The 26,625-nt window shown below is 37.3% G+C and overlaps 1 protein-coding gene across 3 annotated transcripts; it reads left to right on the forward strand.

Annotated features, from left to right (window-relative positions):
• The first annotated feature begins 1,498 nt into the window (after positions 1 to 1,498).
• Positions 1,499 to 26,391, forward strand: LOC143877494 (M28 Zn-peptidase nicastrin). Of its 3 annotated transcripts, XM_077379567.1 has the most exons (16): positions 1,499 to 1,882; positions 2,906 to 3,075; positions 3,275 to 3,378; positions 7,096 to 7,162; positions 10,288 to 10,380; positions 10,474 to 10,638; positions 10,761 to 10,901; positions 10,999 to 11,076; positions 20,289 to 20,401; positions 20,496 to 20,556; positions 20,755 to 20,922; positions 21,688 to 21,738; positions 24,584 to 24,685; positions 24,977 to 25,066; positions 25,193 to 25,273; positions 26,125 to 26,391. In XM_077379567.1, the coding sequence occupies exons 1-15, from the start codon at positions 1,603 to 1,605 to the stop codon at positions 25,253 to 25,255; spliced, it is 1,746 nt and encodes a 581-aa protein (XP_077235682.1). In that variant the 5' UTR covers positions 1,499 to 1,602; the 3' UTR covers positions 25,256 to 25,273; positions 26,125 to 26,391. The 3 variants fall into 3 exon arrangements, with proteins under 3 accessions (XP_077235682.1, XP_077235681.1, XP_077235683.1); XM_077379566.1 differs by lacking the exon at positions 26,125 to 26,391 and having other exon boundaries at positions 1,500 to 1,882; positions 25,193 to 25,421; XM_077379568.1 differs by lacking the exons at positions 21,688 to 21,738; positions 26,125 to 26,391 and having other exon boundaries at positions 1,502 to 1,882; positions 25,193 to 25,421.
• The last annotated feature ends 234 nt before the right edge of the window (positions 26,392 to 26,625 follow it).

Here is a 26,625-nt window from a genome sequence, read left to right on the forward strand (position 1 = left end):
AAATTTAGACTAAGGCCTTGTTTGGACTGCAGTACTGTTTTGACAAAGTTTGAAAAGAAAAACTTTTCCAAAGCCTCATGCTTTCCCATTAATTGATTATGGATTTGCTAGTGTTTATCGCAGAAGGCATTTCACGGATGGGCCGTTACAAGTGAGAGCAGCCACACAAGCTCAGGTTTCAGCAGATTTTGTCTTCATTTACGAGGTGGCTGCTCTCACATGCAACAGCCCACCCGTGAAATGCCTTATGCGATGGACGCTAGCAAATCCCATTGATTATACATGGGAAAACGTAACTTGAACCTCCACAGTTCACGTTTTTATTGGGATTTGCTAGGGACTATCGCGGAAAGGCATTTTGCGGCTAGCTGTTGCCGTGGTTTTAGATTTCGACCGAAATCCCAAAATTTTGGGTTTTGGTGGAGATCGAAACCGAGATCATATATAGTAAAAACTGTAATTTATTTTGACCGAAATTTTAGGATTTCACCCAAAAATCTCGAAATCAGTTAATTATTTAATATTTTCCTGAAATTTTGTATGAGATAAAATATTATTTTATTGGATTTCATATGAAATTTCGAAATTTTGGTTTTAGTGAGTACTGAAACGCATTCCGAAACTGAAATCTTGAAACCATGGCTTGTTGCATGAGAGAGCAGCTACCTCAGATGAATTTAATGATTAAGACAAAATCTTCAGAAAAATGTGACTTTGTGGTTGCTCTCTCATGCAACAGCCAACCGGGAAATGCCTTTCTGCAATTGTCCCTAGCAAATCCAATTTTTATTTACAGGGACTTGTAATTTATAACGACTACCTTTTAATTTATCAGTTCCTTCTAAATCGGGAAACGAAAAAAATTTTCCTCGACAAATGTTTATTCTGCAACCCAAACAAGGCCTAACGGTTAGTCACTTAGTTGTTTCCGTTCTTCTATTTTCTACAGCTAAGTTTACTTCTACTCTCCAGATTTTATTATTGTTCCAATTTATCAAATGAATTTAATGAATCGTCAGAGTTCTTCTTATGAATATCTTTCAAGCTCCTACAACAGTAACCCAATACAATTATTAAAAAAAAAAAAAAACTTTTTACACTACAATGGTGCTGTCCCAGGGAAGAAAAAGAGGCGAATATATCATTTCCCTAATTCTTACGAATCTTTTTATGAAATGATATATTCTCCTACTTTTCTTACTTGGGACAGCCCCTTCTAGTGTAAAACTGCAGTCATAAATACACTAAAGTGGGCTGTCCCAAGTAAAGAAAACAAGCAAGTATACAACTTCCCACATTTATCGCCTTGGGTCCCACATACACAGATATTTGACACGTGGCCCAATTAGAAATCCCGCCTTCTGGGACCCAGGCCAATAGATAGTATCCGGACCCTAAGATACCCTACCCTCCGATCCAAATCGATTTCACTTCGCATTACGCCACTCAGCTCTCCACCTACGTAATCATCCAATTAATTATTTGTTTTAGATCAAAAGAACCGATCCAACCCAAAACCAAAAAACCCTAACCCCATCTCTACTTCTTCTCTGCCCCATCTCTACTTCTTCTCTGCAAAACCCTCGAAACCCTTCCCCTTTAATGGCGGGGAGAAAGGGCCCCGAAAGGGAGATCCTTGAATCCGTGTACTCAGTTCTCGCCCTCGTTTTCATCTTAGTGGCCTGTGTCGAGCTCTGTGATGCTGCCACAGTCGTCGATGTTTACCGTCTTATTCAGTACGATCTCGCCGGAGTTCCGTTCGGATCCCGTCTCGCTAGCCTCAATCACCATGCCGGATCTTCGCCCTTCGCACCTGGAGCGGATCTCTCTCGGACCGTTGTTATCATGCCCATCCGAGAAGTCAATATTACTTTTCTTAGAGGTATCCTTTGTTTCGGATCTAATACCTAGATTTTAGCTCCGATTGGGCAATTTTTTTTTTTTTTTTTTTTATCTAGGACCGGCACCTTAAATTTTATCAGTAAGGAAGAATAGTTAGAAGAGGAGGATATAGAACGTTGCCTCTAACTAAAAAAGATAAAACCCCTTTACAAAGAAACAACCAGAATTTATTTAGGGCAGTGATAAATCGACCCCCTGATATCTTAAATCGCCCCCCATATATATATCTCTCTCTCTCTCTCAAAGCACCTTCAATTTTAAGTGAAAGACATAGTCTTACTTTTTTTAATAGAATCAGTAGTCTTAATAACTCTTGTCATACTTGAGCCATAAGGCATGCTTGGTTAACATGGCTGAGATTTATTTTATTAATTGTCTTTTCCGTTTTGGTAGATATATTTGTATCCTATTCTTCTGGTTTAATTGAGTATTTTCTTTGATGACAATGCTACCTGAAGGGGGTGACAGATGCACTTATCGTAATTGTACTGGCAGAGACTTCATTATCTAATTGCTTCATCCTCAATATAAGATGAATATTGACAATCTTTTGACTACAGGAATAAGCTCAGCCTGTAATATCAGTTTAAGGGTGCTAATGAAAAGAAATTAGAAGTACTTCTAATTGTCATGAAATATGTACAGCCTATCATTTCTACTCAGTTGCAGTTTTCATGCTTATATAGGAATCATTATGATCTTTCTTGTCATTTTTCTGATCCAGATGTTTTTTCGGGTTCATCTTTAGTAATACATGGGTGCTACGTGATGCATCATTTTTTAAATTCGCGCATGATCCAATTTACTGGGTTCACATTATGAGGAGCACGCAGAACACTCATCATGTTCTGAATGTTTCCCTTGCTAATGCTCATTTTTCGTGTACTTTTTTTATTTAATCAAATTATTCCTGATTCTCCTTTCTTATTATCTTATCCTTTTTTTTTGAAATGGTTCTTATTATCTTATCCTGCTGGTGATTTTTGTAACAATGAATTTGCAGAATATATTACAAATAGACAACCATTGGGGGGCTTGCTACTTTTGCTCCCTCAAAAGTTTAGTGGTGAAAGTGGAGAAGACACCAAGGAAGCTGGCACAATTTATGGAAATGGGCTCTTGAGAAGCATGCTGGCTGAGTTGGAACAGTTTCTTGTACATGCTAACATACCTGTGAGTGGCAAAGGAGATCATTATCTTAAACTTCATTCTGCATCTCTAATCACTGTTAAAGTACTTGTTCTAGTTCTCGTTGTCTCAGATGTTAAAATACCTGTTCTAGTTCATTCAACTTCTATCTTTTTGTGAAGATACATTCTTTTCCATTATCTTCTCTGGTTAGTCTATGACTGAGAGTATTATATTCTTGCAGTATCCCGTGTACTTCGCCCTTGAGGATGACAAGATTGATGCCGTGTTAGCTGATATCAAAAGGAATGATGCTACCGGTCAACCTGCTACTGCAACCACTGGCGGGTTAGTTTATTTCTTTAGAATCTGATTTATGTGCATTCCAATGCACATCAGCTATTCATATATTTGATATTGCATGATTATATGAATTCGGATATGTTGTCTGGTTTTAATTAAAGCTGATAAATGAACACTTTAACGATGTGGGAATACTGTCTCTATTCTATTAGTTTATGTTACAAATGCGGTAGAGGTTCATCCAGTAAATGCAATGTTCTTTTCTTTCATGTATCTTATTTTGTCTATTATCAGTCTATTTATAATTTTTTTTGAATGATATCAGTCTGTTTATCATTTATCAATGAAAATGTCCTGCTCTACCTATTTCTGGTTTCTTAAATCAGACAGGGGTCTTGAACATCGCTGCTTTACATGATTACATCTAGGTTTATGCATTAGTATGCATAATGTTTTTGAATTGAACAGAGTTGAGGGACTACCTTATAACTTGGAAACTAAGTAAATCTAAAAAAGAGAAGAAGATCTCCATGTTTGGTTTTTGGAACATACAAGCCCATGTTAAGACTTCCTTTTTTTTTTGTTAAAACAGGTAGCCGATTTCATTAAAAGAAAAGAAGACCGAGATGGTCAATACAAAGGGGGGACAGACACGATACAATAAAATAAAATGAAGAGAGCTCAAGGGGGAAGAGAGCCCATGTTAAGACTTCTCTGTTCTTTTAAAAAATGTAACTGACTTTTCACAGCATCAAAATATGTAACAAACCAACTGGCCAGGTTAGATGAAATCACACTTTCTTAGTTTCTAGGGATGCCACTCATGCTAGGGATCATTGATGCTGTGCAGTGACTAAGTTTTAATATAAGGAATATTACTGTTAACTATCTTTATTATTAGACCTTATTGCGAAATCCATGCTTTGTAATTGATACCAAAGATCACAATTCTTTTTAATGAAATTTACTGCCATTCTAAAAAAAGTAAAAAAACCAAAAATCACAATTAAAAAGTATCAAAACTAGTGACTGGAGAGGGTTGCAGATCTTGGAGTGGAATTCCAGTGTAGTTTCTTTTCATTCAGAGGTTTTTGAGCATGTTTAGATACTGATATATATCAAAATGTGGCTGCTGGCTGAATACCATTAGCTAAATGCGTATGCTGTAGGAAAGCCCTAAGAGGATGAATAAAGAACCTTTGGAGACGGTCCTTAATCAGGAATATCAGATCAGGAAAAAAAAAACTTAAGTGGAAACAGAAAACAAAGAATGCGAATGCAGGGAAATTTGGTTGGAATGACTAGGCGAGGGTCAGGAATACAGAATATAATGCAAATAACAGATTTCAGGTTGACGAAATAATGAAGAGACACATTTCAGTTCAGGAATTAGTGTAACAGGTCAAGAGACACAACTGTAGATTAGACTTCAAAGAAACTGAAACTTATTCAATTCGCGCTCAACTGAATTCTGGGTTAGGGTAGAATAGTTGTTCTCCTCTTATTGGCTAAGATTTTAGTGCAAAAACAGAACAGATAACATGAGGTTGGAAGTTAGGGCAGCCCATCAAGGAATAAAATGTCTAGATAGAGAATCCGTGGATAAGACGATTGTGGAAGGTGACTCTTTAAATGTAATCCGATTGTTGAGAGGATCGATTGCCCCTCCTTGGAGATTTGCTCAGTTTTTTGATGAGATTCAAGATAGGATAGGCGAATCTTCAATCATCTTTAACCACATAAGGAGGTCGGCTAATTGTGTGACGGATAGCCTCGCTCTTTAAGGAGAGTGGGGAAGCCGGGGTTGGAGATGTTTGATTTTCTTTCTTAGTTGTTAAAAGTATAAAAGATAAATAAGCTTAAGCTTTTGGAGAAGTTGGTAAGTTAACATTGTATCAAAGCCAAAGGTCTCGAGGTCAAACCTCCTGGATAGCAAAAATCCACATGCGATGGTCGGCCCAAAGTGGGACCACATGTGCCATGTGTTTGCTAAGTGGGCCACATGTGCGGGGGAGTGTTAAAAGTATAAAAGATAAATAAGCTTAAGCTTTTGGAGAAGTTGGTAAGTTAACATTAGTGATCGCTTTTTCCTTTTATTTTTCTCTCTATTTGTATTTTCCTTTTGTACCTTGGTGTCGACCATCTCGGTCTTCTCCTTTTTCTTTGAATGAAATTGCAACTATTCAAAAAAAGAAAAGAAAAGATTACATGATGTTGGAATTGAATAGTGAAATAATAACTTGGATTCAAGAAGTCAAGACAAAGAATCAAGAAATGATAATAGCAGACATCAGATTGGACTAGAGTCAGTAACTAGTTAAAAGAATTGCTGGAAAACAAATGATGAATTAGGATCGAGGGGAATAAATAAATCAAGAAATCAAGAAATCAAGATAAAGAATAGCGAATGGTAATGGAAACCAACAGTTGAACATTAGTAGATAGATGTGGAGAGTTGAAAAAAGAAGGGAAAGAGATGTGGCTAAAGGGAATAAAGAAATATAATTGAGCAAAAAAATTTGAAAAAAAAGGAAAATCTGTGCGAAGATATAATTTATTGGACACTTAATACTTTAAGTATAGACCCGTGTAGACATGGGCACGGTGGTGGACTCGTGTCGACGCGGGTTTGGACACACCCACATCTGCATAGATGGCAAATATAAAATCTATTGTATATTTTTCTTTTTCTCCTGTCCATGTCTTGCATCATTCCTTTATTAGGAAATTAAAACAGGCAGCCTTTGGACAGCTTTTGTGAGAAACATTACAAATTTGACAGCCTCTGGGACAGCTGGCATGTCAGCTGTTACAGAGCTTTCAGTCTGTTTAAAGTCTGAAAAAACTATGGTTAAAGTGAGTAAAAGGCTCAGCTAGGGCAAGACTCCATAGATAAAAAAATAAACTTCAGCTTTTGTCAAATCAACAAGCATCGTTAGCCCTTTAATTTGTGATTTTTGTGAAGTTTCATCTTATTTCCATCATATGTTTTCATTATTTTTTGTGATATTTACAGGATTTTCACCGAAGTTTCTAACAAAAAAAAAAAAAAACATGTTAACATTTCGGTGGTAACCGAAATATGTTGAAACCGAAACTGGAAACCCTGTTTTTAAAAGACCAGATTGATAATTAGAAAGTTGCTGTTCATAAAAAAAAAAAACTAATAATTAGCAAATGTTACCATATTGAAATAAGTTGTAAATGTTTGTGTAGCCGCATAATCGTTAGCCCCGCAAATGGTACACCGTAACAATCTCACGGGTCTCAGAGTTATTGGTCAAAGTTTCGGTTGAAAAACAATTATTGGGCAAATAATGTAGCTGTTTTTGTTATAAGATCAATGCGGTTAAAAAACATTATAAAGAAGTCAACAATCTCATTGATTTTTTGTTATAAGCTACATGATGAACCTGATATCATGCTTAATAAATAATAACTCATTTTGTGACATTCTTGCAGCATTTCATCTGATCTATTCACTCCTTCTGACTTTCTGTGATTATTTCTGACATATCCTCTGTATTTCAATTCAATCTCCTACATTTGAGCTTGTTTGTCATATCACGACCCATTGTGCATGTTTCTTATCTGCGAAAGGAATATATTAATTCACCATGTCAGTTTCTGCATAAGAAATTTTGCTTTATTGTTTATCTATCACACCCATCTCAGAATTTTTGAAAGGAATATACTTTCTATATGAGTGAAGTGACTCTATCGGCCTTTTATATTTGTTTTGTTGTTTTTGAAAATTTACAGGTACAAGCTGGTTGTGTCAACATCAGAGCCTAAAAAAATTGCGTCTCCCACCATAACAAACATTCAGGTCTCACTCATTTTTCTCTATACTGGGAGTAACGGCCATGATTGATGTTGCATGGGAGAATTAGTGCTAATATTTTTGAATTGCTTGAAGAAAGTATACACAGGGTTCACCACCTCTAGAAGTTTAATGTTGCCATATTTTTTTATGTGTTAAGACAATCATCCTTCAGTGTATCGGTGTTACTTTAGAACTAAAATTTTATCCCCATTTGCAAAATAATATGTTTTTAGATATGCCATTTTACCAGGCTCATGATTATACGAATTCTATTTTTCTAATTTTATAGGAGAAAATATTTTCAGAGGGAATATCTGCTTTGGTTGTATACCCTTTTCCAGCTGGAAAATGAAAATCTTGAGGGTAATAACTGCTTTGAGAGTATACTCGTTTTCTTAGAACTGTATGTTTGGGTGAAATCTCGCAAAATGACTTTCTTTGTTGTGTTATGGGACTCTAATAGGTGATTATGCATACATATTATGTGGATCTTCCTCATTGGATGCTTGGGGGTACTTTGGCCTCCTTGAATTTATAGGGAAACATCTCTCCAGTAACAATATCTTATTGGGTCATCCTCATTGAAGTGACGTTGGATACTTTCTTCACCTTTCCGTTTTTAGGCAACTAGGAGGAAAATGCTTGTATTTTAAATGATAAGTTCACATGTAAGGATGGGAGACACATGGTCGACAAAATGACTTCCTTCTCTTAGTCATCATGAAAGCTGGAGTTGGATATGGAGAGTGGATGAAGGCAGGGATAGACCTTGGTGCAAAATTATAGTCAATCCCACCAATATTGAAGGATTCTAATGAAGAGAAAGTTCGGATGCTACCATTTAAAAAATAAAAAAAAGAAAAGAAAAGGAAAAAAAGGAGAAAGTTTGGATGCCCGTCACAGGCCTTTGCACTTCGCATCACTAGGCAGACTTACCAGGAATCCTATACATTGAAGATGATTTGTAAAATGCGATTTCTTTTGCATCTAGATTGAGTTTGGATCCTTGGAGGTTAGCAAATGCCATCATAGAGATTTATGTCTTGGCAAGAGAACTCCCAAGTTAATGCATATTCCTTGAAGTGCAAATACTACTGCTAACGGAGTCAATAGGGATGGGCTGCATATCGAGCAAAGCACATCAATTCACTCCACATCAATGGTACAAGCATGAGAAATCTAAGCTTGTGTAATATTTCTGATCAAACGATACCCACTTTCCTACAGGAATTTAAGTGCAAAATACATCATTTCACACCATCTCACTGATAGGAGTATGCTATATCTAATCTTATCGGTATAATCTTTTTTTATAAAATTGATAGCCATTTTATTGATAAAGGACCGAGATGGTCAAGATACAGAGAAAATCCAAAGAGAAAAAGTATAAAAAACAAAGACACGGGAATTAAGGAGGGAGAGAATCATAAAGAGCAAGAGCGTCCTAAGAAACCCCATCTCTCGCAAGAGCAATCTTATCGGTATAATCTTATCGGCAAAATCTTTATAATGTAATATTGACGATCATGGGGTGTCCACTTTCACTATACGAATGTAAATAATTTACCCCGTAGTCTCCTTTTTTGACCTGAGAATATGGAGTTTTTCTCATTGTTATCATTTTAGAAACTGTTAGGGTTCATTTCTTTTTATCTAATTTTGCTGTTCCTACATATTAGGTGATAGGTGTGATCAATGTTCATGAAAGTGCAGATTCTTTCTCATTTTATCTTTGAAATGTTTCCCTATGATACCTAAATATGGATACGGACACGGGAACGAAGATACGGCCCGGCATTCTCCAAAATGTAGGACGGATGGGTATCCATGCCATGAGATACGACACAAGACTTCTTTAAATAAAATTCCGTAAAACTTAACTTGATTTAAGTTAGACGATGGAATTAATAATAAATTTAAAATAGCATATGTAAGGTCGACATACTCAAAGTTATAATCGCAAATATAAGGCATTAACAAGCAAAAACTATGATAGTTAATTCGAATAGAAAGGCATATGTTTGAAACAAGATGATTATTTGATCAGCAAAAGTATCCATGAAGTATCTGGGTATTGTGTTTTGTCGGACGGGAAACATTTGGCCCCTAGAAGTATCCGAGTGTCATAGATTTTTCATAAAAATAAAAATAAAAGCACCCATAGCGTTGTGATGCAAAATACATAATTTCACAACACCTCACTTGTACAAGCACGGTGAATCTAATCTTTATCCATATAACATTACTGATCAAAGGTGCCCATTTCAGTACTGTTTTTCTTGGATTTGTTGCTTTGAATTTCTCAAGTGTTTATTAAGTTAATCACTCTCTGCTTTCAGTATGAGATTGAAACATTTGAGAAGATTCTTGGACTACTTGCCGTTTGGGCTGGCTATTTTTTTAAGTTACTAGAATTTGCTGGAAGCGGGAGTTGGATATGGAGCACAGGAGCGCATCGTTTAAAAGTAGAAAATAAGCTATTTCAGGGATTTATGCACTTAAGAATCACATTAGTTCGAACTGGGAATACGGTAAGTAGGAGATTCATGGAACTAGAGGTCTTCCCCTGTCGCTTGCATTCACGGAGAAGCAAACCCCATTTTCTTTATGTTATGATTCTAAACATGTTAGTATTTTCTAATACACGCGTGTTATTATTACTTTGCGTATTCCAAGCAGAAATTATATAATTTCCAGTTATTCTGTTGATGGTGTAGTTTTTATCTTCTGTGCTAGCGGCAAACTCATTTCAACCATATCTTCATTTTGCTAAATGTTGCCTCTCTCACTCTATTATCTCTACAGTCATATCTCAAGACTATTCTGCCACTGCTAAAACTCCACAACCTGTACAACAAATAATGCTACCACTAAACTTCTTACTAGGCTTCAGGAGTAAGTCTCATGTGCTTTATAAACTCGTTTAGCAACACTTGTATGTGCCTTCCATGTGCTCTATTACTTTGATGCCAGTTCACTTTCTGTGCATGTCATCTCGAGAAAATCCATACTTGTGTTTCAGATATATATGGTTTACAGAATGGTAATTGTGTTGCTGGGTATTGCTTTTACTTGCCGGTAAATTTACACCTTTCTTGTAACTTGTATGATGTTCTCTCTTGTGACAGGGATGGTTGCCAGGATTGAAGGGTGAAGGAGATGCTAATCAGCTCCCAACCATTGCTATAGTTGCTTCCTATGACACATTTGGTGCTGCACCAGTATGAAAAGAATATTTACCACCCAATTAATGTTTTTTTTTAAATATTTTCCATAATTTTTCAAAATTTGATGGATCGTAGTTATTCTTATAGGCACTATCTGTGGGAAGTGACAGTAATGGAAGTGGTGTTGTGGCACTTTTAGAAATAGCTAGACTATTTTCTCGCCTTTATTCAAATCCAAAGACAAGAGGAAGATATAATTTACTTTTTGGTTTAACATCCGGTGGACCTTACAACTACAATGGAACTCTTAAGGTCAGTTTTAGTCCCTTATGGTGGTGGTCCTTCATCTTTTTTGACATGTCACTTGTTAATCAAAGTTGTCTTTTCACTTCCATTTCTTTCATGGTTCACAAACTTCACCTTATTCTGTTCAGTGGCTTCGGAGTTTCGATCAACGTTTACGTGAGAGCATTGATTATGCTATTTGTTTGAATAGTATTGGTTCATGGAACAATGACTTATGGATTCATGTGTCCAAGCCTCCCGAAAATGCCTATATAAAGCAAGTGTTTGAGGTAAGTACAATAATACTATCAGTAAAAAGCTCCAAGTTGGTACCAAATTAGATGGAACCAAACCCCTTTATTAGTTGACGGGTTGTTTTTATTGCAGAGTTTCTCAGATGTTGCAGAAGAGTTGGGAGTTAACATTGGTATAAAGCACAAAAAGATAAATATTTCAAATCCAAGAGTAAGCATACTGCAGAACAGGGTCCTATTTTATGCAATGAAGAATTGCCAATGCTATTGCTTTTGTCCTTCTTTTGAGATTTTTAGGTTATTGGTTATTAGAGATTAGCGTAAAACTATTTTAAAGATCTAGTTTCACAATTGTACAGTACAATCAAGTACTTCCGTTTTAATGCTTACACTCAAAATCCGTACGGGAATTGTAAAATTCAGTGGCCTACTTGTAGAAGAAAATGAGAAACTGATGTCATGACAGTGAGGACGTAAAATATTCATGCATATGGTTGAGGTGGAAGTCTTAGTCTTTTGTCTGTTTGTCTTTATATCGTGATTAATGGATCTCCAATGTCCTAGTAAGAACACATAGGCACCCCTCTCATCTGATTAATTGAGGCTATGGATCAATTTTTTTTTTCTTGAATCAATTGATTCATTAAAGAAAAGGTAGAATTATAAATTGATAGTTTCTAAATAAATTTACTAATAGTTCTTATTAACAACTTAATCAAAAGCAACAACTTCAAAATGGAAACTACCCAAGGACTCTTCAATCAACCAAAATTAGCAATAATTAAAATAAAAATTAATCCTAAGATGACATGATTTGGAATCCTAAATTTAGACTAAAACCAAATAGGAAACTCTCATCTTTAATTTTATCAACAAGACATTAATTATGATCTTTTCATTAATTAAAGAAACCCAAACTTAGGGGCCTTTTGGGCTTGAGGGGACTTGTGGGCCCCACTTGACCATCATCCTTTCGGAAATGATCTCCTTTTCTTCATAGCTTCATGGGTGGTCCCCCATCACTCGCCTGACAACTTGACTGATACCTACGCATGAGCGCCTTTTTGGTGCATGGAGGAGATGTTTTTGGGATCAGCTTGTTGGATTTGCCTTGGTCTCTATGGGAAGAAAGGAATAATGGAAGTTTCCGGGTAAAATGAGAACTCTTGAAGCTCTAAAGGTCGCAATAGAATTAATTTCTAGGCTAGCGTTGATGAGGTATTTCAATGTATATCAAGCCTGGAGCTGTGGAGAATCCGGAATTCTACGTTTCCACGCATATTTTATCTTCTACCATAACTGCATGGCATCCCCCAATGTACCACGAATACAGTCCAACCTTCCCAAACTACACTATAACTGCATGTTGGATCCCTCCCTTCACATACTCTCAAGTTGACTATTGATGACACTAGTTTTAGAACTGAGGATACGGCCTCATTGTTGTTAGTATCATCAGGGATCATGAAAGATTGGTAAGATTGACACTCTTGGTATCAGTTCAGTGAGAGTTAGCGACTACAGTGAAGTGGAGGTCTTGGCTCTTCACAAGGGGATTGTGATACTTCCATTCGAGAAAAAGGGGATTGTGATATTAGCATCCTGGTTTCAGGGCCCTTTCATTGTGGGAGGAGATTCACTGATTGTAATTCGGTGGATGAAATCTATGCATGAGTTTCCTTGGCGGTTGACAAAAGAAATCGAAGAGGCCCTTGATTTCTCTTATCTACAAGTTCTTTCAGTCATGGTAGGCGGGAGACCAATCCGGAAGCAGAATCTCTAGCCAAAGGATGGGTAGCATGGGGATCGTTGGTCGTCAGTTGTCTTTTCCCATTTCTTTTTGGTTGTTTCATGTGATTCTTTGTTACTCTTGTGTTTAGGGTGTTCATGACCACCTTGGTCAATCTAGTTGTACATTTCCGTTCAGCTTCTTTTAATAAATTCTTTTTTCACTTTTAAAGAAAACAATAAATAGTACTTGGGACAATTGTTTGTCCTAGCTCCCCTTACCTACAATTACTCAAAAAAGAAAGAAAGGAAAAATAACTAACATAATTCACTCTCTTTATATTCACATTTACACACACACACACACACACACACACACACACACACACAGAGAGAGAGAGAGAGAGAGAGAGAGAGAGAGAGAGAGAGAGAGAGAGAGAGAGAGAGAGAGAGAGATGAATATATATATATATATATATATAGAGAGAGAGAGAACGGTTTCTACACACTAGCTTAAAATACAATGGAGGGCATATTGTTTGGGTGATCCAAACCATTCATTTGATTGGCCCTCACATAGATATGATGTCCATAAAAAATCAGCTCCATAGTATTATCCCAACCCTACGATTTGTGGAGGTAAAATGGACGTGTATAAACCTTCACAAATCTGTCCATTTTTTACCTCCACGGTTCGAAGGGTTAGGATGATCCTATGGAGCTGATTTTTTGTTGACACCCTATCTATGTGAGGGCCAATCAAATGAATGGTTTGGATCACCCAAACATTGTGGGCCTCCACTGTATTTTAAGCTGTCATTCTTTATGTAAGTATCAGATGTTCCGTCATTCTTTATCCAAGGGCAAAGGTGTTTTCCTCATCAAGGGCGATGATGGTTCGCCGATTCTAGTCTTTAGCAATTGCAGTTAGTCTCCTCGTGTTCAAGGGTTGAGGTCGAAAGGAGTCCGCCACCGTAACATCCATCATAGCTATGTGATGTTGGGCTCAACTTCTACAGCAAGCTCTCTACAAAAATCAGTCATCTTCTTGAAGAGAATCTCGTCATTACCAACTTTTTCAATCAGTTGCTGCCATGTTGACATTAGACACCACCTCTTCAGTCCATTCACGCCACTAGTATCTCCTTGGGTTATAGATGTTGTGCCTCCAGCTCGATACCTTGCATCAATTGACCACCTCTTTAATAAATAGCGTTTGGGGATAGTAGGTACTTGCTTTCTATCCATAACGTGAAGGATATGTCTGCATAATATTCCTTCCCTCTCAAACTTAGCACATTGACATGTCGCAGTTACATCGTTGGAACTGTCAAACAGAACCCTAAGGTATTTCTTCTTGTCATCTGTCCTGATTCCTACATTGTATTCCACAACATTGCCGTTCTTTCCCAACTTGTCTTTCCATAAGGCAAAATTACCCATAATCTCATCTTGGAATATGGTGAACATCTTCTTTGTATAGAATTCCCCAGCCTTTAGTTCCAATGGGCTGGTTGTGTTCATTTTGGCAATTGTATTTTTAGACTTAAAATCTTCTTCCAATTCGGCTTTACGCCGCTCAACCAGTGCCTTGTCGTATTGACCCAAGAATTCAACTAAGGAGGTGTTCTGGTTAACATAACCATCAAAGAAGGAATTTATGCTTTCACTCCGTTGACTAGATGTCATTCCTGCTGTGAATGTGTCTCTCCAATAAGCGGGAACCCAATGCTCGCGGATATCCCACATTTTTCCTAACCAATGACTTTCACCAATGTCATATTTATCAACCAGAGATTTCCATTCTGTCTCAGAATCCTCTATTTTCCTCCTGTAAAACCAGTGATTGTAATCCTTGTAGAAATCAGTGTCGACATCTCTCATGTCCGCAACATGCTCAAGGAGATGCTTCTTTATGTGCCACGAACAAAACCGATGCCTGGTATGTGGAAATACTTTTCGAATTGCATTTCGCATAGCCCCGTCCATATCAGTTATTATAGCACCTGGAGCTTTACGAAACATACACGTGAGCCACTGCTCAAATAACCAGGTGAAAGTCTCCTCTGTCTCGTCCGCAAGAAGTGCACATCCAAAAAGAATCGACTGTCTGTGATGGTTAACCCCAGTGAACGGTGCAAACGGCATTTTAAACCTGTTCGTTTTATAAGTCACATCAAATACGATCATATCACTAAACGTAAGGTATGCTTGTCTTGCCCTGGAATCAGCCCAGAACATCGAACGCAAAGTTCCATTCGCGTCTAACTCCAACTCAAAATAGAAGTTCGGGTCTTCAGACTTTCTCTTTTGGAAATGGTTCGCCACTATCACCGCTTCTTTACCCATATTACTCTCCCTAGCTGCTCTCAAATGGGCAATAACTTGATTTGTTGAGACCACGGGAGCATTGGAAGTAGAGTTAATGGCATTCTTTATCTGAGCAGGCTTGAAATTGCTTCCACTGAGTTGTTCAATCAAATTCTTACAGCCTTTGTTTTTACGGAACTGACTATGTGAACGATGCATTTGCGTTTTAAGTGGTGAAGTAAGGTCATGAGAATGGATGTCGTCAAATGTTGTAACTTTCCACTCTTTATCTCTCAATTTGATGATCATCCTTGCTTTACAATTCATTCTGGCAAGGCGACGCTCCCTCAAGTCCTTAACATCATCTCTCTTCTCCTTATCCTTTTTCTCTCCCTCTTTATTACATACAAACGTTCTCGATATCACCGTCTTTGTTAAATTTGATATGGTAGTACTAGATTTTCGTAGTCCAAAACCAGTAGCATACGCATAAGCATTGTAGAACTCATATGCAGCTTCCCAAGTTTGAAAAACCTGATCCTCAAACGGCATATTCGCAATACTATCTTCACCGACAACCTTGTTGGGAGTAGTAACTGTATGACTACAACCCTCATCTCCGTCTTTCCCATCAGTAGCCTCCCATTGTAGATCATCATCATTGACATTCACCCCATCATTAATGTCAATTATATTCCCATCCCATACTAAATTATCATCGTTCAGATTAAACCCATTGTCACACTCAATTAAACCATTTGCATGTACGTCGTCAATAGAGGGGTCCATATTTTATACCTAAAAAACCAACATATACATGGCCCATCAGCATAATAAGAAATGGTAAAATATTACAGATATTTTCTACTGTGTGTCTTAAAGTAGGGTTATAGAGGTACATTGAAAGTAGGGTTTTTGCAGGAAAAAAGGAGAAAAAGAGAGAGAAAATAAAAAATTTGTGCAACATTCATGATTTTTGCAGCAATAAGCTTCTGTGTTAAAATTTTAAACAGGATTTAGGGTTTAAAGTGGAAGGAGGTTTCATGAAAAAAAAAGCCCTAAATCGATTAGCTTTTACCAACCCACTGTACAAAAAAAAAAAAAACAGAGAGAACCGTTATAAATTAAGCATCAACAGAAGAAAAAATTTAAAATATAGAACCCAAAGGGGGTTTCATGGATTTATGGTTTCCAGTCGAAGGGGGTTTCATGAGAAAGAACCCTAAATCGATTAGCTTCTCAGCAGAAAAATAAAAAAGAGAGAAAATCAAAAATCAAAAATTTCTGCAAGATTTTTACAGCAAAGAAATAGAAAATGAGAGAGAAGTTAAAATAAAGCTGCAATCGGAGCAAAGAAAATTATCTCACAGAGGATTTGGGTTTTTCCTTTCTCCTTTCCTTTCTCCTTTTTCCGGCTGGGTAGGGACGATCGTCGGCTTCGAGACCTCGAGGATTTGGTTTTTTCCTGCTGAAAAATTCAAAAATCAAAAATCAAAAATTTCTGAAAGATTTTTGCAGCAAAGAGATAGAAAATGAGAGAGAAGTTAAAATAAAGCTGAAACCGTAGCAAAGAAATTTCTTCTTTACAGAGAAATCCTTAGGCAAAAAAGAAAAGAAAAGGAAAAACCCTCTTCTTTACAGAGAAATCCGTAGGGAGAAAAAATAAAAAAAAGGAGGAAAAGAGGAAGAAGGCACTAACCTGTGGGAGGAGAAGATCGTTCGAGCGTTTCCGTCGGATGGATCTTCGGCTTCGATTTGGGTTTTTTTTCTTTGCTGCTGGTGCTTCGATTTGGGTTTTTTTGGTAACTTGTGGGAGGAGAAGCCGTCGGCTTCGATTTGGGTTTTTTTCCTTTGGTGGTGCTGCTCGACGATTTCTGTTTTTTTGCTAACCTGTGGGAGGAGAAGCCGTCGGAATCGATTTGGGGTATTTTTGCTAACCTGTGGAGGAGAAGCCGACGATTCCTGTGGAGGAGAAGCCGTCGGAATCGTCAAAATCGATTTGGGTTTCTTTGCTGCAGCAGCTTTAACAAGATATACTCTTTCTCCTCATACGCATGGATCAGCCTATGGAAATGATTTGGGGTTTTTTGCTAACCTGTGGGAGGAGAAACCGCATGAATCGTCGGAATCGATTTGGGTTTCTTTGCTTCAGCAGCTTTAACAACATATACTCTTTCTCCTCATACGGAGGGTTAGGATCAACCTATGGAAATGAATTTTTGGGCACGGCCTATTTAGGCTGTGGCCCATCTAATGGACGGTTTGGATCATCCTATGGGGCGGGCCTTACCGTACTTTCAATAAAGTGAGGAGTGCATTCATCAAAATACAGTAGCGCTGATAACATTTCCCAATATTTATATCACTTTTTAGGGATTTGCTAGCCACCTTCTCCGGGGCTATTTTTCAGCTTGTAGCCCCTCCTTAGCTGCAAAGATTGGGTGAAGTAACTTACGGGCAAAGGTGGCTAGCAATAAACGATAATAAAAAGAGAAGTAATCATTACAGATTTGGCAAAGAATCGTAGAAATACTAAGTTTGAAATGAAAAATTACCGCAAAAAGGATGCAAAGTAGAAAAATTACCTAAACAATACCAAATGATTGTAATAAAATATGACAATTACCGAGAAAACTACCAAGAAAAAAGTAAAATAATCTTACCATCTTCTCTTTTTTTCTTTCTACAGGAATGAAACCCTCCTCACAATGAAACCCTCTCCCTACGTTATTTGATTTTCATTTTCATAAAAAAAAAAGAGAAAAAAAGAGAAAAGTTACAAGAAACTAACCTTAGGGGGCGGCCGGAGAAGGGTTTTGGGCGACGGCGAGGTACGATTTTGGGTGGGTTTTTCTTCCACTGTCACAGCTTTCAGCGAGAAGAGAGGAAGGAGATAAAAGCTGAACCGATTTCTTTCTTGGGTTTTTGGTATGAAACCCGTACGAAAAAAATAAAGGCATCAAATCCAAATCGATATTTTTTTGGATTTTGGTTTCGTACGGGAGAGAAAAATAAGACTTACAGTCGTCTTTTCGTCGCCTCCTGGGCCCACTCTCTTAGCCAATGAGAGCAAGCCTCTCTCTTCGACCGCACAGTAGAGAGAAAACGGTTGAGCGCACAATCTTTTCTCTCATATATATATATATATATGAGAAAACTGTTGGTGCGCTTAAGCTCACCATTTTTTTGGTGCGCTTAAGTTGTTATAATGCCTCCCATTCGTTTAAATGTTTGGGTCCCGCTGGGTCCCGCTTAAGTGCACCAATGGGAGGCGTTATAACAACTTAAGCGCACAAAAAAAATGGTGCGCTTAAGCTCACAAACAGTTCTCTCTCTCTCTCTCTCTCTATATATATATATATATATATATATATATATATATATATATATATATATATATATATATAGAGAGGAAAATGATTGTGAGCTTGAAGCTCATATAGCTTATATGAGCTTGAGGGCCCAAACACATGTGGGCCCATATTGTTAGGATGATCCAAATCATTCATTTGAAAGGCCCTTACATAGATGGGGTGTGCACAAAAAATCAGCTGCATAGGATCATCCTAACCCATCCAAAAGTGGAGGGCAAAATGGACAGACACCGTTTGCCACAAATCTGCCCATTTTTGCCCTCCGCTTTTGGAGGGGTTACGATGATCCAATGGAGCTGATTTTTGGTACACACCCTATCTATGATGGGGCCTTGTAAATGAATGGTTTGGATCAACACAAAAAATGTAGGACCCATGTGTTTGGGCCCTCAAGCTCATATAAGCTATATGAGCTTCAAGCTCACAATCATTTTCCTCATATTATATATATATGAGGAAAGTGTTGGTGAGCTTAAGCTCACCAAACTTATGGTGAGCTTAAGCGCCCCAATCACATGGGTCCCACATTTTCTGTGGCGATCCAAACCATTCATTTGCAAGGCCCTATTATAGATAGGGTGTGTACCAAAAATCAGCTCCATAGGATCATCCTAACCCCTCCATTTGTGGAGGACAAAAATGGGCAGATTTGTGGACAAATAATGTTTGTCCATTTTGACCTCCACAAATGGATGGGTTAGGATGATCCCTATGGAGCTGATTTTTGGTACACACCCCATCTATGTAAGGGCCTTCCAAATGAATGCTTTGGATCATCCTAACAAAGTAGGCCCCAATGTGATTGGGCGCTTAAGCTCACCATAAGTTTGGTGAGCTTTTCCTCTCTCTCTCTCTCTCTCTCTATATATATATATATATATATATATATATATATATATATATATATATATATATATATATATGAGAAAACGGTTCCTACACATGTGTAGAGAGTTCTTTACACACTAGCTTAAAATACAGTGGGGGCCCACATTGTTTGGGTGATCCAAGCCATCCATTTTAAAGGCCCTCACATAGATAGGGTGTCTACAAAAAATCAGATCCATAGGATCATCCCAACCCTACGATTTGTGGAGGTAAAATGGATGTCTTTAAACCTTTACAAATTAGTCCATTTTTTGCCTCCACAGTTCGAATGGTTAGGATGATCCTATGGATCTGATTTTTTGTGGACACCCTATCTATGTGAGGGCCTTAAAAATGAATGGTTTGGATCACCCAAATAATGTGGCCCCCACTGTATTTTAAGCTAGTGTGTAGATAACTTCTCTACACATATGTGTAGGAACCGTTTTCTCTCTCTCTCTCTCTCTCTCTCTCTCTCTCTATATATATATATATATATATATATATATATATATATATATATATATATATATATATATATATAGGGATTTGCTAAGCTCCATCGCAAAAGGGTTCACATTTATACACACACACACACATTCAGACCAGCCACCTCGTGAATGGAGACAAAAGCTGTTGTCTTCTTTAATGAGGTGGCTGGTCTGATGTGCAACAGACCAGCTGCGAAAACCCTTTTGTGATGGACGCTAGTGTATGTATATGTTCCAAATGTTGAGCTTCACATGCTTTATGCTTTTATTTTTGAATGGCATTCACATGCTTTATTCTTGGAGCATATTGGCATGTTCATAGTCTTCTTATTGTCAAAAGAAATACCTAGTAGCCTAGAGGAGGGTTAACTCAATTTGGCAACTGCCTGCAACTTGGGACTGTCCAAAGGCGTGTAAAATGGTATTTCAAATTGATCCTCCCAGACTAATTTATAATTGATAATATATCATATTTTTCATGATATAATTTGAGCAGACTATTTTTTCTCTTTTCTATCTTATTAATGAAATTATGTTATAATAAAGAAAATATAAAAAAAATTAAAATACATGCATGCTAATGTATTCATCACCTTTTTTATGATTTTGTATTGTCTAAAAAGTGCACTAGAACTGATGGGGGCCTGCTGTAGGTAGCTTGGGAGCATGAACAGTTTTCAAGGTTACGGGTTACTGCTGTTACCCTTTCTGAACTTTCTGCAGCACCTGAATTATTAGAAAATACTGGAGGTCTGTCTGACAGCTGGTAAGTTTTTGAATTTCAATAAACCTTTGCTGAAATTTCTATTCTGATTTACACATCTCATTGGTCTGTGCTAAGCGTGTGTGTTTTGGTACAGGCATTTTGTGAACGAAACTTCGGTGTTTAAAAGTGTCAAATTGGTTGCTGAGAGTCTCGCGGTATGGTCAATCTTATGTATCATTTGCCGCTGGAACTTTTATTAAATATGAGAGAAGTTATTCTAAATATACTACTACTGCTAGTTTTGTTTATCATACTTCACATTATGCAGAGAAAGATACCGTTTCTGCCAGTTTGATGTAAAGATATCACTTAGTGGGTTTTGATTTTTAATGAAATGCCGGTTCCTTCCACAGAGGCATATTTATGGCCACCGAGGAAAGAATATTCAGATTTTTGCAGACGATAGTAATTTGGCTGTCAGTCCATCTTACATACATTTGTGGTTGGATCTTTTGTCACGGACACCCCGAGTGGCACCCTTTCTCTCAAAGACTGACCCATTTATTTCTGCATTGAAGAAGGTATTATTTTCTTATATCTCTGTTTCCTTCTGCATCTACTTGGTGGTGCAGCTTTTGTTTGCCCTCTCTAATCAACACCTAGTTACCTGGTTAATAACAGAAACTTCATTGGAGTTTTTTGTTACAAAATTGGATTTAGTTGTGCAACATGATGAGTAATTTGAAAATTTATCTTAATATGCATTCCTGTTCTAGTTTTCCCTTCTTTTTGTAAGGAGAAATATATTAGGGAAATAATGTACTTATTCATGTTCAGTACATGTTCAGTAATGAACTTATTACCGGTCTCGGGTATGCCCGTTCCAGTTATCTCTGATATTTTGTAAAGCAGGACGGGACTCCTGGTCCCTAATGCTATTCCAATATCAATGAAATCTGTCACTTTTCAACAAAAAAAAAAGAAGAAGTAAAAGAAGCAAATACAATTATGTCACCTTTTGGTTCAGGCTTGTTGATCGCAATCTCTTCTGACTTTGGATTGAACTTGTGTACTTCTCTTCATTTTAGAAATTAGTTGCATCAAAGATCATTTAATATCTTTTTTTACAGTATAATTCTATTTAAAGTTCATTTGATAATGAAATACCTAATTTATTTGATCATTAGATTCACTTTTTTTTACAAGGGATTTTATATCAATACATTTATTTCGGGTTCATATACTAATATACATGTTTTGGGTTGGGTTGTTGTGTGTCTGTGGTGGTGTGCGCGTTCGCGTGTGTGGGGGTGGGGGGATAGGATCCCCGTTGAATGAGTAGGCAGCTTTTGAAGTGGAATGCGAGGCTTTGTTTTATGGGGCCATGTATTAGAGTTGTAAGTTTGTAATTGAGCTTGCTTTAATATCTTATTGGACATTAATTTATGTGCTTTTGTTTCTCCTAATATACTTTTTACCTTTTGGATGAGAAAATGGAAGATTTGATAGCCTACAAGACCTGACTGCATTCAAATTCCATTGATTAAAAGAAAAAGAAAAAGAAAAAGATCTATTGACCTTTATATTTATAATCTAATATTTGGCGAATTTACTGGATCCTTTTCTATAGTGGCGCAGTAGGAAGTAGAAGAGTCTGCTACTTTCTTCATCTTGCGAGGGAGGTTGCAAGCCTAGCCTAGAAAATAGGCTTTGCAAATTTAATCGCATCAACACTGTGATGCCTAGAATGCGGTGGTGGATTATGGAGTAGGAAGGATCACTTCGCTTTGTAATTTTAATTTTGGGTTGGGCCTGTAGCTCAATTGGTTGAGAATATATATCTCAACCTTGAGGTCGTGGATTCATTCCCAGCATACCTACCAAAAAAAAAAAAAAAAAACCGATCACTTGGACCAGAGTCATATAGAGGATCTTGGCCCTTGTTTTCCATCAGCGTGTTCGATCAACTTTCCTTGTGTTGCAGATTTTTTTGTATGGCTATATCTGAAAACATTAATACCTAGATGTTCTGAAGAAGAAGAAATTTAGATTGGGAAGCATATGAACTTTATGTAAAGAAGATGATACGTGTAAAAATTTGTTGGGAGAAAACTGATCTTGTCTGTGGAAAATAACGATGACAAGCCACATAGAGAAAGAGAACACATGATATACATGGTTCGATGTTACGTGCCTAATAGGCCGTAACACGAATAAACTAAATAAAAGAGAAATAGAGAGGGTAATGGTTGATTCGAGGCAATCGGACCTCCTAATGGCTCGATTCGAGAGGAGCCATGACCCTCCAAAATAAAGTTGCCTTTGCTGTTTAAAAATTCAGCTTCTTCCTCATTTCATTATAATACAACTACTTAAATACTAACACAAAGTAGTTACACATCACCCATCCACTTCCCCACTTACAAAACACACCATCAACAACTAACACCCACTACCCTAAACTCATACACCATAACTAACACCCATAACTCTAAAAACACATTCCTACAACTTGATAATAATTAGATTATAACTACCCATATGCACCATAATTATATGCTCATAACATTCCTTCCCCCTTAGAATCGAGCGTGTCCTCAAGGTCGAATTACCGTAGAAAAGATTGTAATCTGCCGGGGTCCCAAATCTTGTTGGTCACACTTCGATTGAGAAATATAGTCAACTTTAGACCTCCGTATTCTTCAAAAGTAACGACCGTGATCTTTCGAACCCCGCTTTCAAAATTTGTTGCTTCAAAGTTGGAAGGGAATATAATTTTTCATCCTCGTCGCCATTGATTTTCACAATTTTCTCAAAGTGAACATCAACTTTCTCAAGATTTAACTTTTCTCCGTCTTTACGCATTTCTCTGATCTCTTTGCTGATTTTTTCCAAACCTTACGTGATTCGCCAGTGTTCCTCTATCATTTTCAAAAACTTCACTTTGATTTGCCGGAAATCATCGCGTAGGGATTCCAAAAGCTCTGACGGCGCAGCCATGGTGCAAGATCTACCGCTCTGATACCAATTGTTACGTGCCTAATCGGCCGTAACACAAATAAACTAAATAAAAGAGAAATAAAGAGGGGAATGGTTGATTCGAGGCAATCGGACCTCCTAATGGCTCGATTCGAGAACACCCACTACGCTAAACTCATACACCATAACTAACACCCATAACTCTAAAAACACATTCCCACAACTAGATAATAATTAGATTATAACCACCCATATGCACTATAATTATATGCACATAACATTCGACGTAAGCTTATGACCATGTTGCTGATGGTTTAGCTAGATAGCGTGTTTATAGGGAGGTCCTATGTTGTATTAGTACGGGTACGAGTGTCGGTAAAATCCATATTTGTGGGAACGAAAGAAAAAAAGAGAGAAGAATTATTATTTTTTATGGTAAAAAATTTATTTATTCTTTCACATTTATCGACTGTCATATTCGACAAACCTCAAAACAGAAGATCCGGTATTCGTCAAAATATTTTAATCAATTCTCAAATTTTAATTATTACAAGTAATATATTGAAAATTTTAATAAGTTAATGTTTTATTCTCATATAAAAATCTTACTATTAGGATGAATAAAACTTAAAATATGCAGTAATTGTAAAGTTGTGGTAGTATTATTCAGAAAAAAACAAATGAAAGAGATCTAGAAGTGTTGCTGTGAATCCTGAAGTATTGGAATCCAAGAAGTGTCCGACACGGATACTTCGCCTATTCAGAAGAATCCGTGTAATGTAGGGGAGGTCTTATGGGATGGAGATAATCTTCCTATATTGTAATCTACTGTTTCTCTTGCTGTTTTGTTTGTCTTTTGTCCCTTCCTTGTTGAGGGCTCAGGCGACACCTCCTGTTTTCTAGCTTTCAATCAATTTTCCATTATCCTTAAAAATAAAAGAAAAAAAATAATTTGCCCAGAAATCCTCTGCTTCTGTTACACAGCGTCACAGCCAGTGGCTAACCTGCTAATCTGTGCTCCAAGCCACATGAAATTTTTTATGTGGTATCAAATATTAATACGCTTTCTTTTATGGATTTAATTTATATGCACACACTTTCTTTTCATTCTGTTATCTCATCAACTTGGCATTGCTTCCTCAAGTTGGAGAGGTGATGCTTTCTCTGCTCTATTTAATAAAAACTAAAACAATTATCTTTTACAGTTATACCCTCCCTTATTTTCTTTTTGAAATGTTCAAACACATCCATTTTTTCTTGTAGGAATTATCAGACCATACTGTTGAGGTGAATGTACAGCACGATGTGCTTGACGGAATGTTCAGTTTCTATGATTTGACAAGCGCCAAGCTCAATATATACCAGGTAGGTGTCTCATCATTAGTTTCAGGTGGTCGGCTATGTTAGTTTACTGTTGGGCCCACATAGGTCAATTGGACGACTGGGTCTTTGTCCCAGCTATTACACCTCCTTCTGAGAAACTACAACTGTTTAGTTCAAAACGCCATCTTAGAGTCCTGGTATTCAGGTCTTGAACCTTGGGGCCATGTAGGGCTCTTTCGACTTGATGTCTGCAAAATAGCCAGTAATGGCATCATACTTTACTACTCTCTACCAATTTTCTATTTTTTGACAAAAGTGCCTTTGGAATTGCAGGTTGCCAGTGTAACATTCGACCTGCTCTTACTTCTTGTGTTGGGGTCTTATTTGATTCTCCTCTTCAGTTTTCTCGTTATCACAACCAGGGTATTTGCCTTTACTTAAATACCAATTTTTACAGAGCATTCGCAAAAAAAAAAAGAAGAAAAAAAACCATTTTTTACAGTTTGACTATTACACAAATAATTTATCAACTGAATGTTGTTCATATAGGGTCTTGATGATCTCATCAGTATATTCCGGCGACCTCCATCCCGTAAGGTGAAGACAGCCTGAGGTTATTCATTTACGCACGTGAGTGTTGCAAAATGGCATTCTATTTATCAGTGGAGTGCCGCATGTAGGTTAAATTACGTCGGATATGCTCTATTTTGTTGAGGGAATTCAAATTGTTTATTTGTGCAAGCACTCAGATTTTCAATGCGAGAAATTTTTGATTAAATCCTTTAATTGTAAAGAGGCAAGTTGCATGCACACTAAAAAATGATTTCCCACTCTTATTCAATCATGGCACTACACCCTTTACACTTATTCTAACTAGCTCTAAAGGTTGTTACAATCCTAAAAAATGCTTTCAACAATTGAATTGTTGAAAGAGTAGAGTGCTATTTTTGAAACAAGGGGGACTATCATTACCTTATGGGATTAGTTAAAATGATTAGCTCTATTGGGCCTGTACTCCACGGGGATAGCAAGCTAGGTTTATTTTATCCTTGGATTAGACTTCCTGTACTACCTACCATCATGTTGAGAACAGCCCAAATGGGTTCCTGTACTGATACATGTTGAGAACAGCCCAAATGGGTAGGGTATATGCTATACAAACATTGTAGACAAGCCCAGGGAAAGCTTATCCAAGTATTTCTATCCTTGTAGGGTTTGTTGGGTTGCACAATATCCCGGGTTTATTAGGTGTTTTGACTGATTTTATAAGTGCCATGTCATCTACTAGCTTTATTTGGTTGCATGTATTGTTTCCATCTACTAGGAGACTACTTGGCATGTATCTTCTCGTATGCCATGGTATACTAACAAACTACTTGAAAAAAAAAAACATAAAAAAGTGGGTAACTCTCTTACTTTTGCCTAGAGTTACTACGGGTGCACATCTTGATGTTTGCCCCTTTGATTGTATTGTGATGCAGGTTGCCGATGAGAGGCTGAGAGCACTTGTAGGACCCAAAAATTTCCATTTTACCCATGATGTAAGAGTGACTTTCTGCATAGTCGCTCTAATTCACAAGGCTATCGAATTAGGAGAGTTGATTTCGCTGCAATTGAAGTGTCAGATTTTCTGGTTCCAACCCATTGTAGTTGGTCCCACCTTGACTGGATGATCATATATCATTCCTCGATAAAGCATCATTAGGGACTAAAGTAAGAAAAGCTAAGCCATTGATATTTTGTAGGAACTAATCTTATAGATGGAGTGACCACGAGGCGTGGCACCAAGACCACGTACATCAACTCATGTTGATAGCATAAATGATTCATCTATAGGGATTTGCTAGGGACTTTTGCATAAAGGGGTTTCGCTACCAGCTATTGTTTGAGAAAGCAGCCACACATGCTCACTTTGCAGCAGATTTTGTCTTATTCACTTAATTCATTTGAGGTGGCCTTTTTCTCGTGCAACAGCAGGCCGC

This window comes from Tasmannia lanceolata, unplaced genomic scaffold, assembly GCF_043159265.1.
Source record: "Tasmannia lanceolata isolate RefF3 unplaced genomic scaffold, GAP_Taslan_0.1 ptg000005l, whole genome shotgun sequence".
Classification (NCBI taxonomy): Eukaryota; Viridiplantae; Streptophyta; class Magnoliopsida; order Canellales; family Winteraceae; genus Tasmannia; species Tasmannia lanceolata.